Raw genomic sequence first — 18059 nt, forward strand, 5'->3', positions numbered from 1 at the left:
AAAACAAAAACTCTAAAGCACCTAAGAATATAATTTTGCATATTCTCCACTTGAGAAATTTTTTCTCTAGTTCAGAAAAGTTAATGAAAAAATATATCTTTAATTGTGAACAAGATGCCGTTAAAGTGGCTCATTGTTCCAGTAGACACAGAACTGAAGTGCCTTTTACATAGTTAATCCAGAAGAGATGATCTGCTGAAACCTGTGTCCACCACTATGAATCTCCAACAGTCTTCTTTTTGTGCTTATGCGGAGGTGAAATTAGAAGACTTCTACAGAGACAGGCAGAGAGAGCTGGGCTCATTTAGGCTGGAGAAGACTCCAGGGAGGCCTTTTAACAAAGTTCCAGTACCTAAAGGAGCTGACAAGAAAGCTGGAGAGGGAATTTTTACAAGGGCATACAGGGACAGGACAAGGGGGAATGGCTTTAACCTGACATCGGGGAGATTCAGATTAGGTATTAGGAAAAAAAATCCTCACTATGAGGGTGGTGAAGCACAGGTTGGCCAGAGCAGCTGTGACTGCCCCATCCCTGGCAGTGTTCAAGGCCAGGTTGGACAGGGTTTGGAGCAACCTGCTCTAGTGGAAGGGGTCCTGTGGCAGGGTAGCTGGAATTAGATGATCTCTAATGTCCTTTCCAACCCAAATCATTCTATAACTTTCCATCTGGGGAGTAAAACCAGTGTGGTTTTATTTATCTCAACTGATGTAGAGCTCAGGGCTTGGTGCTCTGAGATGAGGGAGAGGAGGCAGATGAACAAGGCTCAGTGCCCAAGGAAGCACTTGGTCACTCTTTGCTTCTGGACACCTTCTTGCTCCTTATGTCATACAGACACTTTGTACACATCCCCTCCAGCCACTCAAAAGTCACTACTGATTTACTTTTCCCCAAAAACATACAGTAACAAAAGATCCATAAGCCCTTCCGGGGCTTGGAACACTGAGCTTAAGATACAATACTACAAAGACTGACAAGGCAAGAAACAGAATAGAAAAAAAAAATCAGGTACCTTTCAAAGGGAATTTTAATAGTTTTCTTCTTTAATAATGATGTGCTATATGCATGGAACAGTGTCCAAGTGCCCTCTCTCCAGGCATACAGTGTGCTTTCTGTACATCACTAAGGCACTCAGGAAGGAAGTAACTTTTGATAAATGCAATGGGAATGCTTCCACCACACAGCATCAGTAATACATTTCTGTAGCAGCTCTACCACAGGGTTTATCGCATCTGATTTATGTGACACCAAGTCGTACACCAACTCACTGGGAGTGTTTCAGGTTTGTCATCACCAAATCACTTTCAAAGGCACTGATCACCTTTTCCTTTCTCCTAGCTGGGAAGGGTCCCATTTTTCCCCACTGATTTTGAAATTGAATGTTTGAATTTTAGTCACAGAGAGGAACCAGCACTATGAATTTATTCCCTCATAATAACAGCTGCCTTCCAAGGGCTTTTTTGTGTGCTACCTGCTACGCTATCCAGTCTATACCTTCAGAACTAAATGCTTAGAGTATTGTGCGTTATTCAAGTCCTACCTTACAACATTTTTTTTCCAAGAAAGTACCTGAATGTAAATCAAAATGCTTTGAAACAGCAGAAATAAATTAAACAAATGTAATTTGTTTATAAAAATATTTTCTTATACATCTTTAAAGCTTATAAAAGACAGAAAATACATTTAAAAGAATCTCTGAAAGATTTCATCCTTTGAGGTGTGGTTACAGTTCAGAAAGGGAGAAGAAACAAAGCCCACAGACATTTCACTTTTATCCTTTATCCACAAGGAATTCTGTAGTACAACATGCTTAACCTACATGTCAAACTGCCCTTGATGTCCTTCCCCAGGTCAATGCCCTGTGTCAGATCATTGCTGTTTGAAAATGAAGAATCATAACTTAATTGACAATGCTGCTGTTCAGACAGACATGGCACAATTAGCTTTTCCATAGGTACTCTATGGAAATTCAGGCATTAGACCAGCAGCTACAACTGAAGCTAGAGCTCAGGGATATAGATGTAGGACACAAGTGTAATTTTTTTAACACTTACTTTCTGAACTTACATTTTTGTATTAGGAGGGCAAGCGGTATCACATACAACCGTACCACCGCCTCAGTCACCCCTTTTGTCAGTGATGGGGCATTTAAAAATACCTATATTCCTGTTTATGGATTATGGGATATGTCTTTGTAATAAAACTAAAAACACCTTGCTAGTCCATCCAGTATTTAAACTGCATCAATTGTTCCTCTTGCACTTCCATGAAGACTGTCCTTCTTCCTGCAGCTTTTTGAATTTTGGGCCCAGTAGAAACCACCAGCCAAATCCCAGAATGACGCAGATGATGGATTCCACATAGTAACCATCCAAAGTAGTAACACAGGAACCACCGGCTTTTGTGCAGAGCTAAAACAGAGAAGCAGAAGTTGATGCAGTAAATATTCTCTGCGTCATATAGAAACACAGACTTTCAGAAAACAGGCATTAGATATCCACTGCTTTTTACTTGCATTTATTTACTCTTCCTTCATTTGTATGGAGTTATGAGAGAGGCTTTTGAGCTTATCATCACTACGAATATAAGAAACTGTTAAAAAACATTTGGGAAATGGAGCATACTGGCCCAAGGGGCAAACTCTAGAAAACAGAAGCTGCCCAGCTGCCTCATGTTGAACTGGAGGTGGGATCACTGTTCTTAATCACACAAAAATAAAGGTTTGTTGTTTGTTTTGTTGGTTTTTTTTTTTTTCTTCCCTAGCCATCCAAATGTCTCCTTTAGAAACTATATCCTTGCATCTCACCACAATGGTGGTACAAAATGCTGCATATGTCTGGAGAAAACATGCCCGGGATGGTTTATAATGCAAATCTAGAAGACAAATACTCCAGCACTTAAAGAGTAAATGTATAGCACACAATTGTTTCTGCTATTGTTCAGCTTCCAGTACTACCATAACCCCAAGGTAAATAAATCCTCTGAGCCAAGATTCTACCACCACTTTCATTGCTCTTGCACATGTCAAGATCAGATTAGCAATAAAAGGGGAGTGGTGGCAGTGGTGGAACATTAACAATTGAGAGGCTGTGAAAAAAGATCAGAGGAGTGAGGTGAAGGAGAAAGGACTTAAATTCAGCACAGAATCACAGAATCCCAAGGGTTGGAAGGGACCTCAAAAGATCATCTAGTCCAACCGCCCTGCAAGAGCAGGGTAACCTAGAGTACATCACACAGGAACTTGTCCAGGCAGGCCTTGAATATCTCCAACACAGGAGACTCCACAACCCCCCTGGGCAACCTGTTCCAGCACAAGTCCAGGGAACCTAATAAGTGGTAAGCTAATGAGAGGCAGGCTGAAAAAGCACACACTGTGGAAACAAACAGCTTCCCCTCTGCAACTAGTAAAAACTGCAACTCCAGTTCCAACAAGTCACTTTTGATCTCTAGAACAGTGTGTGTATTTAGAGAATCTCCACATCTAAGAGTCCTGGCATTCTAAAGCAGAATAAATCTCAGTCATGAGTATAGATAAAAATCCCCAAACCACAACACCAACAAAAACTCCCAAAACATTTTCACCCTTCCAAATAGTCATGTTAAAGTGTTCCCATTTGAGCATGAAGCGGTGAATTTGAAACCTCACTTTCCAGGCAGTTTTGCATTCTGTTTCTTGATCTGTGTACAGCAGCACAGCAAGCCCTTTGTTCTCTTCCACCAGACTTCCAAAACTGGGAAAGCTGCCAAGTCACACTGCTCAATTTCACTTGGAAAGTGAAGATCAAAGAAAGCAAAGGAACATCACAGAAGAAGGAGGTATCAAAGCATCCTTATAGGAAGCCTCCAGAAAGGCAGAAGGTACAAAAACTTAACCTACCCCAAAACTTAAGGGACTTGTGGGACAAACAGCCTCCTAAGAACAGAGTGCCTAATTACACAGCTCTGAACTCACAAAGGTTTACTCTCAAAAATGTAACTACAGCCTCCTTATACCATAGAGAATGTGGCACCAGTCCAGTGCTTCTACCACCAGCATTTCGTTCCAGCCCAGAAACGGATAGCTACTCTGCAACTGCAAGTCTTTGGTAAGATGTTAGTTATTAAGAGCACACAGACAAAACCAGACAATTTTATCTAACAGGAAAATTAGCTCAATCAGGAGGAATTTTTAAGTTATTGGCTACACAGGTTTTCAAAGGTGAAAAAATACTGAGAAACAATTTAATGGAGAAATAATTAAACAGGGACCTCCTCCATCTCCAAAACTTACTTCTGCAGCAACTGTAGTTCCACAGGTCTGTTCTTGGGCCCCTGCACACTCTTTCACCGTGAGTGGGTCCACAAGCCAGAGCGCAACAGTGGAAGGCCAGTTCCCCCCAAGATTTGACACAGTATTTAGGAGTGTCATGTAGGTTCCTCCAATCAGTGGATCGCTGACTTTGGCGTTGAAAGCCATTATTGCAACATACATGCTATACAGCGTAATCTATAGAAGAAATAAGAAAATCAATAGAAAATAAGGTGAAGACAACTAAAAACCCTAAGAGATTACTTGAAGTTAGCAACATCAATTGAAGAATAATCCCAACACCTTAAAATTGCATAAGAGAGCAACTACTTCTGCAGTCTGCCCCTCTAGCAATACCAAGAAGTAGCCTTGCCACTTCTCTCAAGTCAGGCTGAAACAAACCAAGCCTCACCTGCACTGGAATGACTCAGGTTATCAATCTGAAGTACAAGATGACCAGCTAAAATAGCACAGAAAAATAACACTTTTGCATTTAAAATCAACTCCCAATTAATTGCATACATTTTAGTTGCGATCCAAAGCTCAGTTCATATCAGGTGCTTGTTTCCCAGGCCTTTGGATCAGATCTATCATGACATTCCTTCAAAATCAGTAAGGTATCTTTTTTAGGACCAAGATCACATAACTTTATGGATCTGCATAATAAGCACAATCATCATGCCTCTGAAACTCAGAGTGCTGGGATTTCTCCAACTCCACCATGCTTTTTGGCTTCTGGGTTTTGGGGGGAAAAAACCCCAGACACCTGGGAAACAAAAGCAGATACTGTCAACTAAAAGTAACTCCACAGCAATTGTCCAACACACATAGAAGAGGGAGAAATATTATTGCAAGAGTATCAAAAGTAAATATAGCCATACAGCACATCGGTCAGAAGAATTCTCATGTAATTAAGGACAAAAGCAAGTACCAGCATTTAGGGTCCTCTACATGACTGATATGAAATACCCTCCTGTTACGCTCCCCTTCCCACATGGAACTTATGTTACCTGATGTAAAGCATAACTCAGCAATACTATAACATAATAGTAGATAGGAAATCCTCCTTCATGCTTTACTTTAGGAGTCCACCATACCAAAAAAGCAAATTCCAGACCAAGCAGTAATCTGGAGGAATAAGAAAGATAATTCGTAATTCAAGTAAATCTTCGCATGTGTTTCATTCATGTGTTTCCTTGATACAAAGCAACCATCAAACATTTATACATACAAAGTACATTAAAATAGTTTATATCTGGTTACAACTATTTCTCTCTTAGATAGAACTGCTTAGGTATTAAATGTTTACAATTTCAGTTCTTGTCAAATGTTTAATTCTGTCTTTCATATAAACATAATTCACTGCCAGATCTCCTATACAAGCTTTCTCCCCTACCTGTGCACACAGATTTTTGTAAAAAACAAAGCACAAGATATCCAACCAAATTCAGCCCAAGAAAGATGTACTTTTCTTTGTGTGTATGAAAATATACATAGTTGCATAAGAACATGTTAAAAGTAGCAGCTACCTATTACCTGACTTAAGGTACCTACAAGGTACCTGACTTAATGAGTAACTGCATTAGGTTGCTGGATTCATTTGGTTTAGAATTCCATAAGCAACCTGGTATATAAAAAACACCACCAAAATGAAATGTCTTTTACTCTCAGTCACCTCAGTAAAGCATATCCCTTGGAGATGCGCCAAGTGACTTGTCAGTATGTTCTGCCACTCTTATGCTAGGAAGTATATTTAATTTTACAGATACAGTCCCAGGTCTAGAGAAATTCATGAATAAAGAACTATTGACACTGAGTAAGAGGAGAGTAGTGCTGCAACGCTGTTGTGCGCGCATCTTAAAAACACCTTGTGTTCTGCCTTCCTGTATGTGATACTATATGAATTATCTTCAAGGCACAAGACAGTTCAACTTACTATGAGAATTCCAACATACTTCCTTGTACCTGGAAGTCAGAGTTACACGAGAAATCTTATAATCAGTCTGAGTACACAAATTACTACATTTCTATCAAATGAGCTTTTGTTTGTTTTTTACCTGAAAGGCATAGCTTTGTAAAATGTGTTCAGTGGCTGGGGGCCTGCTGTGTATTTGCTGATAATCAGAGGCAATATTATCTGTAATGGAACCATTGGAACTGCTAGGAGAGCTAAGTGCTCTTTCGGGACTCCCTCCTCCACCAATTTGAGTCCTGTTACAGCATCTGCTGCTGAAAATCCAACCTGCAGCACAAGTTAGAAAAATAAACTGAGGGAAGCAGCGATAGTTCAGCTAGAAATTCAGTTTACTCAGTATTAAGTAAACTGAGAAACATGATAGATTACAAGTCACTTCCACCTCTGATGCATTTTCCAAATAAGCTCTGAGACACATTCTACACTTGCACACTCTTATTATCTGTGCCAAAACTATACCAAGAGCATTAAATGTAGCAATGGCATTCATGTCCCATGCCTTAATTTCTGTTGGCATCTATGACAGCAAAGAAGCAGCAGTTGAAACCTAGTTTGTGCAGAGATGCAGATTCTGGAAATTATATATAGGTTAAAAGAAACATTTTCTGTCTTTTCAACTGCAGACTACACAAACAGCCTGTTTAAAAATGTTTAAAAGTAAATTACTTTAAAACTAGATTGCAGTCAAACTTCTCTTTAATGCTTGTGTAAACACTTAAAAAAGCTTAAGCAAATGTTTTCTCTTGTACAACCCTGCTTGGCATGACGATATAAGCAATTCTATGCCAAACTCCATGTGAAAATTCAGAACTCTGATGACAACCCCTAGTAAAACTAACAAGTTACATCACAGGGACTTGGCAATATTTCAGATCCTGATATCATCAGCATCTAACAATTAGTATATGTGTTTACTTACTTTAGCTGTGAGAATCAAGAGACAGAAAGTTAGAACTGCTGGCATCTTGATTATTGAGAATAGCAGCCTGTATGTATCAGTAATGCCTTTTGTTTCTTCTTTTGTTGGTATTAATTCCTCGTTTTCCTTTTTCAAAAGGGCCACCAGTGTCGTGGTAATTAAAAAGACAGCTCCCCAGAAAAAGAGGAAATCTGGAGAGGGAAAAAATGGTAAAATAAAAATAGTAATAATAAAAATCTTTCTAACAGCCATCATTAACACTTCATTAACAATTCACTGGGCATCTAAAATGCAGTTATTTTGGAAAAATATTAACCTAACAGTAATATATTTTATTCATTGAACCTCCTAAAAACAAACATTAAAACACATAGCTATGCACAACATATAGCTATGCACAGTAACTGATAGCTCTTCTCTACCTCTCATTCTGTGATGATATATTTGTTTGAGATCTGAGACAGAAGGGCAGCAGCAGAGCAGGTCACTTCCCTGCTGATCTGTGTGTTACTACCACAATGAGCACGTTGGAGAAGAAGTAGAAGAATAAAAATTTTGAAGGATTATGTGTACAACTACTAAAAGCTGATAGAGGAGGAACAAAATATTTTATAGTTATGAGATGGGAAAAAACTTCAAGGGAAGGAGTCATTCACAACTCTCCAACTGATTTACTGTGTAGTCACGTAACTAGTCTGTGCCTCAATTCTATACTCCCTAAGATCTATCTACCATCTGAAGAAAATGAATATTTACACTCGTAAGTGTAAACACAGCCTGATGAAAGTTCTTACACACTCAAATACACCTGGTTTAAGTGGATATTACACTTGTTAACCTTTATGTACTCTATTTTAAGCAGATACACTATTTAATAAATTATGCTTTTGAAGACAATAGTAAAAACACAACAACTTTTTTATGGCAAGTACTTTCTGAGTTAGTGAGTGGATTAATTCAAGATAATCCTATCCCTACATCTAGTGAAAGGGGCAGGAAAGAACTCAGTAACATGCAGAGAAGTAAGACAGAAGTAGCCTTTTATCTTCATGATCATAAGCAAGTCCAGAAGCCTCACTGTAACTTCAAAGTAAGCAGTGAGGGCTGGTGAAGGGGAAAGAGAGCACAGAGTCAATTATTAGCTGCTCCTTATGCACAGAAAGAGAAAAAATACAAGAAGTTTTAAGAAAACACAGGAAGACTACTTTAGGTATATCCTACATTCTCATTATAAAAGAGAAAAAGGCATTTCAAACCATTCTCTGCTGCTTCCATACCTGCTACTTTGCCCTTTCCTAAAGTAAATAAGATCTCATAACCAATGCTGCCAGACTGCTTTCTCCACTGTAGAAAAAAGGTATCCTGAACACATACTTTTATGTAAAAGATAAGTTTTCAGAGTCATGCTAATCACAGCTACTGTTTTCAGAAGACATACAGGAGAGGTACTCTAATAATAGAGCCAAGCATAATCACCACAGTGAGCAGTCTACAATGTGAGGACAGGAACAAAAATAGCTTTAAGCATCATTGCCTGAATACTCTTGATCAAGGCAGCCCTGTCAGCTGCAGTAATGCAGTGATGCAATGGCTGGATTAGCAACAAAACAACAATCACAAAAAGCTATATATATAAAAAAAAAACAAAACAAACCTTTTTGTGTTTGTAGGCAGTTTACACAAACATAAGGTACACTTCATTTCAAACACAGTGAAGTCTACTAAAAGGCTACAAGCAAAAAACTTTAAAAATATAATTTACACAAAGTATTTCTAGCACAAAGTTTCTGGTGCCACCACTGTTGTCTACTGCCATCCCTAATTTGCCCCTCTCCCTACACTGCTACTAACAAAATAAGCCATTACACTGGGGCAGACCTGGCTGGAAAATAACCATCAACAAGGTGTGCATGGACTACAGGTGTTTCATTGCAACAGCTTTAAGTAATCCATGGCAATGCATCTCCTCCCAGAAAAGGGGCACTGTGCAGTCACTGGCTCACATACATTTGGGCTGCCTTGAAGTGGCACCTTCTTGCACTCACACTTTACCTCTCCTTCCTGGTGGAGCAGGCATTCACATGACTGCATGGCAAACTGGGCAGGAATCAAAAGATCCTGCCAGTAAGCCTTTAAAAAAAGTAATTTGAACAGCCAAGACCTAAACTCATATACATGCTCAAATAAATGTATTTCTAATTTTCTTTCCTAGAACTGTAGCCTGAAATGACATAACACAGCATTTGTTTTGCTGAATGGTTTTACTTTTTTTCCATATTATGTCCCAAAGTTAACAAGAACGACTAATGCTGTTGCTTCTCAACAACTTGAGGCTGACTGGAGTCCTGAAGTGTCAATGTGTTCTTCCCCCAGCATGGGTACTTGAACTGGTTCATCACAAGCCCTGCTAGGGCCAGAGAGCTACTCTTCTCATGTTAGTGAGCTGGTTGACAGTACTGCTGCTCTACAGCTGCTTCAGAAGAAATGTGGGCATGGCAAATTGTGGAATACAGTCACATGCACAAAGCAACAGGAATTTCATGCAGCTCATTTTACTATCCCCAAAAATATATCCTGCAACTATAGTGTCAGAGTTATTTGATTTGCTAACTCCACCCAGGTTAGTACTCTAGGACAAATTAAACAGGTCACGTTGCTGTTCTTAGGTTTTGGGATTATTGTTATTTTTTTCAAAGACAGCACCCTTACAATAGCATCAAATTAATTTATACAAACAGTACTGAGAAGAAAATAACCAACCCAACCCAAAACAAGAAAACAACAACAAAAGGACAACAGTATAGACAAATCAAGCTCCTAAATACAACAGCAATTTGCAAGTTGCATCAGCAGTTAAAGACATCAGTCTGCTGCTGCAGCAAGAAGGAAGAGATACACACCAGCACTGACAAACTAGGAAAGGGAAAACCAAGGGAAGCAATAAACCAGAAGTGCTACTTTGAGAACTACTCCATACTTGTTGACACATAGACTAAACATAGAGTTATCAAAAGCAATGGAAGAGGAAGGCTATTTAGCAACTGTAATAGCTGCATAGACAAAATAAGTACAGCAGTTTTGGAATCCAATATCCTGATTTACTAATAAGATATGTACAGGATAGAAAGCAAAAACTAGCCTTTAAACAACAATCTAACTCAGTTTTGGCATACCTTTTCTCTTAGATGATACAGGTAGAGGAATCAGTGTAAGAGAGGGAAAAGAAACTAAAATCGTGAGAATTTACTCTTCACTGCATGGTCACTGTAAGACTGCAAACAGAAGTGGTGCCAGTGTTTCCTGTCCTCCCATAAGCAGAGCTGGCTAAACTCAACCTTAAAACCAAAACATGCGTATTTTAAACACCTTCCAGGTAATATGTCTAACATCAACCATCACACATCTTTCTTTAAAAACCAACCCAAAACAACAAAACAAGCAACAACAACAAAAAAAACAAAACAACCCCCAAGCAACCCCTAAAGAGAAGACATCCCTAAACTAATAGCCAGTTATGGCTGGCTTCATTTAGTCTATTAACTAGAAACTGAAGTCCCCTTTAATACACTAAAATAGGGCCTTCCTTCAGAAATTTGCTATATGGTCACCCCTGAACACTTGTCATTTCTACTTCTGTGAACAATGCTATCTTGTAAGAATTTTTTTCTTTTTAAATTTCTCTTTCCTCACAGAGATGTCCTTAAAAGGCCTCCTTAAAAAGAAGCAAAGCCTTTGGTTTGTCTGTGGTGTTTTTTTTTTTTAAACAAAAATCTATTCCACAGTCATTAAATGGGGGAAGGGGGGAATTCTCTCCAAAGTGCTTAGGTCAGCTATGACAATGACAAGGCAAGTTTCACACACTCTTAAGCCCAAGGAGGCATGGAAGTGCATGTAGGACTAGACTCTGCCAGCCTCCAGGCAGGCTGTGCTTTCTCATGGGCAGGAGACAAACCAAACCTGTTCGGTTCATACTGCTCGCTTCGAACAGAGCTTCCCTGAGCTCCTGGGTCCAGGCTCAGGGAAGAAGCATTTCCATCCCAGCATCAGCAAGCACAGGCCATCGGTACCCAAGCAATACCTGAGAGAGTAACAATCCCTCGAGGCTGGGGCTGGAACCGCAAGTACTTGTTGCAGAAGGAGGACGACTCGAGGGCCAGGAAGAGAACGTTGCCCAGGAAGTAACCAGCCGTCTGACCTACGGAGTTGCAGGTGGAGGCGTAGCCCACGTTTTCCCTGGACAACATGGTGAGGGCCCAGCCGTCCACAGCAATGTCTTGAGTCGCCGCCAGGAACTCAAAGAGGAAGAAAGTCACAGTAAGGGCCATCACGTCGGGGCCCCGGCCCTGCCCGTCGCCCAACAGCACATCCACCTGGGTGGACATGTAGATCATGAAGAGCCCCAGCACATACTGCGTGGGCACTAGCCAGGACTTGCGGCGGCCAAAGCCTCGCAAGTAGACGGCGTCCACCAAAGGGGCCCAGAGCAGCTTGAGGCTGAAGGGCCAGAACACGAAACTGAAGAAGGCCTGGTCCGTGTAGCTGGCACTCTTGCTCTGCAGGATGAGAGGGACGCTACCTGCCAGTCCCAGCGGAATGCCCTGAAGCACGTACAGCACCAGCAGCAACAGGATACTGCCCAGCTCCGCTCGGTACCCCCGCGCCCTTCGCTCCGGCTCTGGCGGCAGCAGCACCTCTGCCTCACCGCCCGGCAACCCATCCCCGCAGAGCGCCAGGGCGGGCGGCGTCTCGCTCCCCACGTCCAGGCAGTGGTGGTGATGATGGCTCCCAGCCCGACGCTGCCGGCCGCCCTCTTTGGCCGCGATAGCGGGCGACATATTTCCAGCAGCGACGGCGGCCCCGGGGCCGCTCTGCATCCACAGGCACCAAAACGGGAGCTGACGCCGCCGCTTAAGAAACGCCGCACACCGGCCGGACAGCTGCCACCCCGCCCCTTCCGGGCACGCGGACACCGGCGGCAGGCTTGGCTGCTGCTCATTGGTGAGCCGCAGACATACGTCAGGTACCGTCCCGCCCTGCTGGTGAGGCGGAGCCACGACTGTACTCGGCAGGAGAAAGTGGAGACAGATCTTTGCGCCCGCAGAGTACGAGGGCCCGCTGGAGGCCTACGGTGGAGGCCGTTGTTGGGCTCACTGGTGAGCGGGAGTGGAGGAAGAGCGCAGGAACAGGGGAGGTTCAACTGCGTGGCAGTCTCTGAGGAGTTTAAAACACCTGGGAAATGGAAAGATGCTTCAGGCGTTAAAAAGAGACGAAAAGCAATATATAAGATACACTTCAAGTGCTCTGGTCATGATGTAGTTATAAATAACACATAACAGTGACAGCCCCTACAAAACCCCACTCCTTTATAGCAAAAATTGTACATTGATGCCACCTTTGGGATAAAATTGCTCAGAATGGGGTGGTGCAAGTGATATAATTCCACGTGTAACTATCTGGACTCTGCCCTCACACCACTCGCCCGTCCTTCTCTGCAGGTGGGGTGGTGGGAGTTGAGCCTAAGGGGTCACAAGTACTTCGGAAGCGTTTCGGGGAAACTGTGCGGATGTAGCTGCCTCCCTCAGCCACCTGAACCATTAACGATACCCTCCGTGCCGTCCGGGATTCCCTAGCTCCGAGTCTGGAGCTTAAGGGTCAGCCCGGGCTACGCCGCAGCCATTACCTCCCCGCTGCCCCGCCCAGCCCCATGTACCCGCAGCTCTAGAACCCAACACTCCCGACCGAGCCCGGCCTCGCGCTCCGCCCCTTCCGCCGGAGCGGGGCCGGCGCGGGCGGCTCCTCCTCCCCGCGGCGGAGGCGCAGCCGGGCGGTATTAGCTCATCGCGGCGGCGGCGGCTTCTTGTGATCCTTTCTTCCCCCTCCCCATTTCGGGGCCGTCCGCCCGCTGCTCCCTGCCGGTTGGAACCGTCCCCGGCAGACTCCATGGCCCTGTGCAACGGCGACGCCAAGGTCAGTGCTGCTTCGCTCTCTCTGCTGCGGCCCGCCCCGGGACGCTGCCCGGGGCCTAACGGGCGCTTTGTGCGGCCGCCGTTGCTGCTGGGCCCGGCCTCGGGCACATGGTACGGCGGGCCGGGCCTGGTCTTCTTCTCTAGCCGCTTCCCGGGGGCTGTGGGCGGCCCTGAGGAGCAGGCCGGGGAGCGGGGCTGGGCGGGCGTGCGGCCGCGAGCGCCGTTGCTATCCGTTGGCTACGCCAGCGGTTGGCAACGGTTCCTGTGCCCCGCGTCCCTCTGCTCCTCGGTCGCCACAGCGGTTGCTGTGGGAAAATCAATTAATGCTACAATGGGATTTCTTTTGAATGTTGGCTTGGGGGGTGGCAGGGTCTCCTCCGTACCTCGCACAGCCCGCGGGGTGATACTGAAACAAGGCTCCCGGGGGTACGGCCAGCGCCTTTCCTAGGAGGGAGCCACGGGTTTTGGCCGTCATATCTCAGCAGAATGGTTAGTCGTTCGGGCAATCTGAGAGAAAAGTTGGATTGCTAAATTGCTACAGGAGCTGGCAGGCAGCCCATACTAGCCTTTGTGCTGGATCGGAGAACCCCAGGGTCACGCCACTCCTTCGGTGTCACTCCGTGTCTGGCTTGCAGTGACAGTAGCAAAACACATGCATGTCAGCATAGGTCTTGTATGCCGGGGTGACCAAATGACTCGTGCGCCTGTATGAAGTTGAAGCTTTTTCTTGTAAATGCAACTTCTGAACCCAAACTCTTCAAGTTGCCTCAAGCTGCTTCTGTAGTACCATGGAAGCCTTGTTCTAGACTTTTATCTACCCTGCAAGAAAAAGCGACTAGGATTTTTATTAATTGCCCAGTTGGTCCCCAGTTGAGTTTCTGATGTGCTTTTCCCTGAGCAGTGACACAGTCTCCTGTGGCCCGGGCTGCTCTAGGACTCCTCTTTCCCGGAGTGGTTGCACCCTGAGGAAACCGTGGGATGCAAAGCTCGTCTTCCGATAGCTGTGCTGTCGTAGGAAGTGGGTAATGCGAGCAGCTTCTGCAGGGGGCTGGGTCCCAGCGGCCATCGGAAATCTGCATGCGACTTCTGTATATTAAAGTTTGCCTGAGATAATGGGTTGGGAGCTGTGTATCAGTCTTGGGGATTGCTGAAGTTTGAAGGAGTTACTTTGCTGTTACACTTTCACAAAATATGAGTAAGCATTCTTTTACCTGCCTAATTTTAATACCACAGGGAAACAATTAAACTCTTGTAAAACCTGTGCTGACTTGAAAGTGCTAGATCAAGGCTCCTGGTTTAGGTATGTCCTAAGTAATTAATGTGGGTGAAAGCTGAGGGGTTGGATAGAGGGGCTGCTGCTGCACCTCTGCCAAGTGCTTCTTGGTACTCTAGAATATGACTATTCAGTATGTTAGTGTGGTTAATAAATTGCATTAATGAAAATCACATGAGCATGTGGGTGTGTGAAGTGCTGAAAAATTCCCTGGTTCTGCAGAAGTGGGCTGTTAGGAACCTGCAAGCTTAGTTTAAAGTGCTAGGTAGGTACACCAAGGAAAAAGATATGTGGTGTCTTCAGCTAGTAACGCTAACATGATGGCAGGTTTCCCACCAAAGCTTGTTCTGGAACTCATAATTTCTTTTTAATATATATAAATATTCATGTAGATGTTCACGTATGTTTTTTAGGGTGACTTGTGATTCCTCCCCCCCCCCCCCCCGGTTTTTTGTCTGAGTGTACACAAGTTCCATTCTGGTTTTAGTCCAACTCTTGGGATGTCCGAAATGGTGCCTCTGTTGTGCCCCAGTACCCTGAACTGTGTTGGACAGAGGTTAAACCAGCTTAGAGAGAAGTTTTCACAAATAGCAAGTTCTCTAGATTTTTGTGAAAATAGACCAGGAGAAGACAAGGAACTCCAGTTATACCCCTACTGAAGGATGGGGGAAAAGAGCTTTTATTAAAAACTGGAGAATTCCCACTAGGAAGAGGTGCTGGCTCCATCAACCCTCTACTGGCAGGAGCTGGACTGCCTGGTGTCCTCTTCATCTTTCTCCTGGCATGTGTATGGTACACAAACACATGAGCTAAGCTGCCATGTTGGCTGCACATTAACAGCATCTGTTCCTTTTTTGATTTTTGTTAAAAAGAAGTTTCCCTTGTTAAATTTGGGTTAAAAATCTCTAGGCTTGGAACTGTGCCTTTAAATAAATAGAGCCAGATCCTGTACTGACCACCTTTCTCCTTTTTCTGCGTGATTTATGGTAGTGTTTCTGGTGAACTCTCTTCAGAGCTGAACCTCCTTACACTTCTATGTTAGCTCAAAAGTGAAGTACAAAAACTCTGACACAGTCTGTGTGATGATAGTGCATGTATTAACTCCTGGGATGGGGCTTTCTTGGATATGTGCTGGGAACAGACTGCAAAGTTGGCTGCAGTGGGCAGTGCCTGAGAAGAAATTACTTCAGCCCATAGTTTAAGCCGACATCTAAGGAAGCAGCAAGTTATTCGGCCACCAATTTAATTTTTTTTTCTTTTTTGTTGAGTTGCATATTGCCTTGCTCATATATTCCCCATAAGGAGATCTGTGTTGCTCAGTTGATGCAGTGCTTCCACTCAATCTTAGCTTAAAATGCCCTTAACCGAAGAAAAACATCCTGAGCTATGGTTAGCTATGGTTCTATGATTTTTTTTGGATTGGAGATTTTGGGAGAGTACTAATGGACTCCCAGCAAAACTTGTGCAATGAGCTATTACTTGAAGCCTTAAACAGCCATCTCTCACAGCCACATAAATGACAAAGAAGTTATTCTTATGTTGATGCAGTTGTCTGTGAGAGTGTTCTTCTGATCATTGTGCACCAGGGTGGGTTCCGTGAAAGGAGCCAAGTGCTTACATCCCAGGGACTGCCATATGGAGGCTTGTCCAGTTCGTTGTGATGAAGTAGGATGCATCAGCGTCCTGCTCTTGCTGAGGAGACCTAAGGAAGGTGCATGTTCGTTTGAGTTAGACCTGCTTATGCTGCCTTATGCCACATTTCTTAGTTTCCTCCCAATGTAACTGAGCTCTGGCTGTTTTCACACACGTCTCCCCCAGAGCTGTGCTTAGCCTCAGTAACTGCACATGATTGCTCAAAGCAAAAGCAGCTCTCTGCCTTCAGGGTAGGGCACTGAGAAAGATTTATTTACTAGCTACAGATGTAAATGCTTGGTTGTCAGTCCAGCTGAGCTGATGCCAACAATAACTTAGTTTTAGTCTTTTTGACTGTAAAATGTAAAAGCTGCCTTTGCAGAGTTGTATGACTTTCTTCTTAATCGTTCTGCAGGTTCTTAGGGTGGTTTGCAGGTTGGGAAGCACTGCTGGTAGATGGGACCCGTCTGGGCAAGGGCTGGCCATGCACCTGTGCCCATGGCTTGTATCCCATGCAGGTCTTTTGCAGATGGTAGCGGACAGTCTCAGATATGAAGCCAAGAGGACTGCAGGGCTCTGACCCTTCGTGGTACAAGCTACAGTACATACTCTGAAACAATTAAAGACTTAAAAAAAGCAGTAGCGCTGCAAGATGGGGTCAGAAAAGAACGAATGAGGGCATTAAAGAGTAAGGGGTCTTTCTTAGAAACTGCTGGGTGAAAATGCCCAGAATTACTCTACAAGTGTAGAGTAAATCCATACCGCTGGAAGGGAAGGCAGTTCTGGTGACCTCTTTCCATCTGACCAAGGGTTTGAAGGGGCATTTGCTGCTGAAGTCTGCTCTCCTCCAAGACATACCCTTTTTGTTGTGTAACCAAAGAGTAAAAAGTCATTCAGAGCTCCCCGTTGGGCACACGCAGCTACCAACTGAAAAAATTAAATTAAGTAACTGACTCTAATCTGAATTTAGGCTTTTGAGGAATTTTGTGCTACTTTTTCTGCTTGCATCCTTTGATTTAGATAAAGCCTCTTCCAGCTAGTGTAAACTTTGAAAGTTTCCAGTGTGCTTGCCTTCCTTCATTAATTTGAAGACAGTTATTGGAGATATCTCTTTGTAGTTGAGGGAGAAAGCTCAAAGGCCTTTGCTGCATATTTGTCGGAGGGAATGTGTCCCAGCAGGATGATGCTCTCTTCCAGAACAACCTGTGGTTGATGTGGGCATGATTATTGACCCACATGGAAATACCATGGCATGCTGAAGGCTGCCCCAGCATCCTTTGGAGTGGTGTGAGCCCTTGTTCAAAGGATGTGTTGCCTGGTACAAACATGCAGAACTCCAATGTGCCATAATTAAAACTTGAAATGATTGTAAACTCTGGGATGTGTTTTGAACCAGTGTTTGCCAAAGTGAAACCCTTCCCAGTTTTTCTTTTATCAAATTTCATTGTCAGGGAAACAATGTAAACTTTAAATGAAGTGAAAAACACCCCTAAAGTAAACAATTTCTTTAAGCAGGAGAATTTTTTCTGCATTAATTTATTGGTGTCTTACAGTAACGTTGTGTTCACATTCTTCCTTGAAGGTCCTCTGTTAAGGACACTTCCATGGAATAGCTGCCTCTCTTCTTTTTTTTTTTTTTTTTTAAGAAAAAACTATTCTTTGCATTTTCTAGCCCTCTTTTCAGATTTAGCTGAAGTTGGCCAACCAGTACAAATGTGCTGGGGTCAGAGAGAGCCATTGCTTTTTTCCAATGCGCAATCTGCTTGAATGCTGCATTCAAAAGATGATTGGGGTTTGGGTTTTTTGGGTGGTTTTTTTTTGTTTGTTGTTGTGGGTGGGGTTTTTTGTTGGTTTTTTTTTTGTTTTGGTTTGGTTTTTTTCTTAAATCATTTAGAGACATTTGTTCTCAATTTCTCCTTTTTATTCTCTCCAGGAGGTTATGTGAATTGAAATTTAGCATATGAGGCAGTGTGATGGGGAAAAGCTTTTTTCTTCTGCCTTTGCACTG

At 43.4% G+C, this 18059-nt stretch overlaps 2 protein-coding genes across 2 annotated transcripts in view; one reads left to right on the forward strand and one right to left on the reverse strand.

Moving 5' to 3' along the window:
• Positions 1-1007: 1007 nt before the first annotated feature.
• SLC33A1 (solute carrier family 33 member 1) lies at positions 1008-12130 on the reverse strand. The gene is made up of 6 exons (XM_005141996.2): positions 11259-12130; positions 7181-7371; positions 6344-6528; positions 5297-5414; positions 4269-4484; positions 1008-2409 (listed from the first exon to the last, which is right to left on the reverse strand). Exons 1-6 carry the CDS (start codon positions 12052-12054, stop codon positions 2242-2244), a joined length of 1674 nt encoding a protein of 557 aa, XP_005142053.2. The 5' UTR covers positions 12055-12130; the 3' UTR covers positions 1008-2241.
• Positions 12131-12959: 829 nt separating this feature from the next.
• GMPS (guanine monophosphate synthase) overlaps positions 12960-18059 on the forward strand; it is a 33048-nt gene continuing 27948 nt past the window's right edge. The window contains exon 1 of the mRNA XM_005141972.3: positions 12960-13147. Within this exon, the coding sequence (XP_005142029.1) occupies positions 13121-13147 (27 nt within the window). The 5' untranslated portion in view covers positions 12960-13120. The remainder of the gene's footprint in view (positions 13148-18059) is intronic.

This window comes from Melopsittacus undulatus, chromosome 6 (genome assembly GCF_012275295.1).
Source record: "Melopsittacus undulatus isolate bMelUnd1 chromosome 6, bMelUnd1.mat.Z, whole genome shotgun sequence".
Taxonomy (NCBI): domain Eukaryota; kingdom Metazoa; phylum Chordata; class Aves; order Psittaciformes; family Psittaculidae; genus Melopsittacus; species Melopsittacus undulatus.

What these genes read in the sequence shown, in the direction of transcription:
- SLC33A1 (XM_005141996.2), bottom strand. Translation starts at nt 12,054, where the DNA reads ATGCAGAGCGGCCCCGGGGCCGCCGTCGCTGCTGGAAATATGTCGCCC. An exon ending in AGGGATTGTTACTCTCTCAG is followed by an intron (nt 7,372 to 11,258) that starts GTATTGCTTGGG and finishes TTCCCTCTCCAG; the next exon opens with ATTTCCTCTTTTTCTGGGGA. An exon ending in TGAGTTATGCTTTACATCAG is followed by an intron (nt 4,485 to 5,296) that starts GTAACATAAGTT and finishes TTTCTTCTATAG; the next exon opens with ATTACGCTGTATAGCATGTA.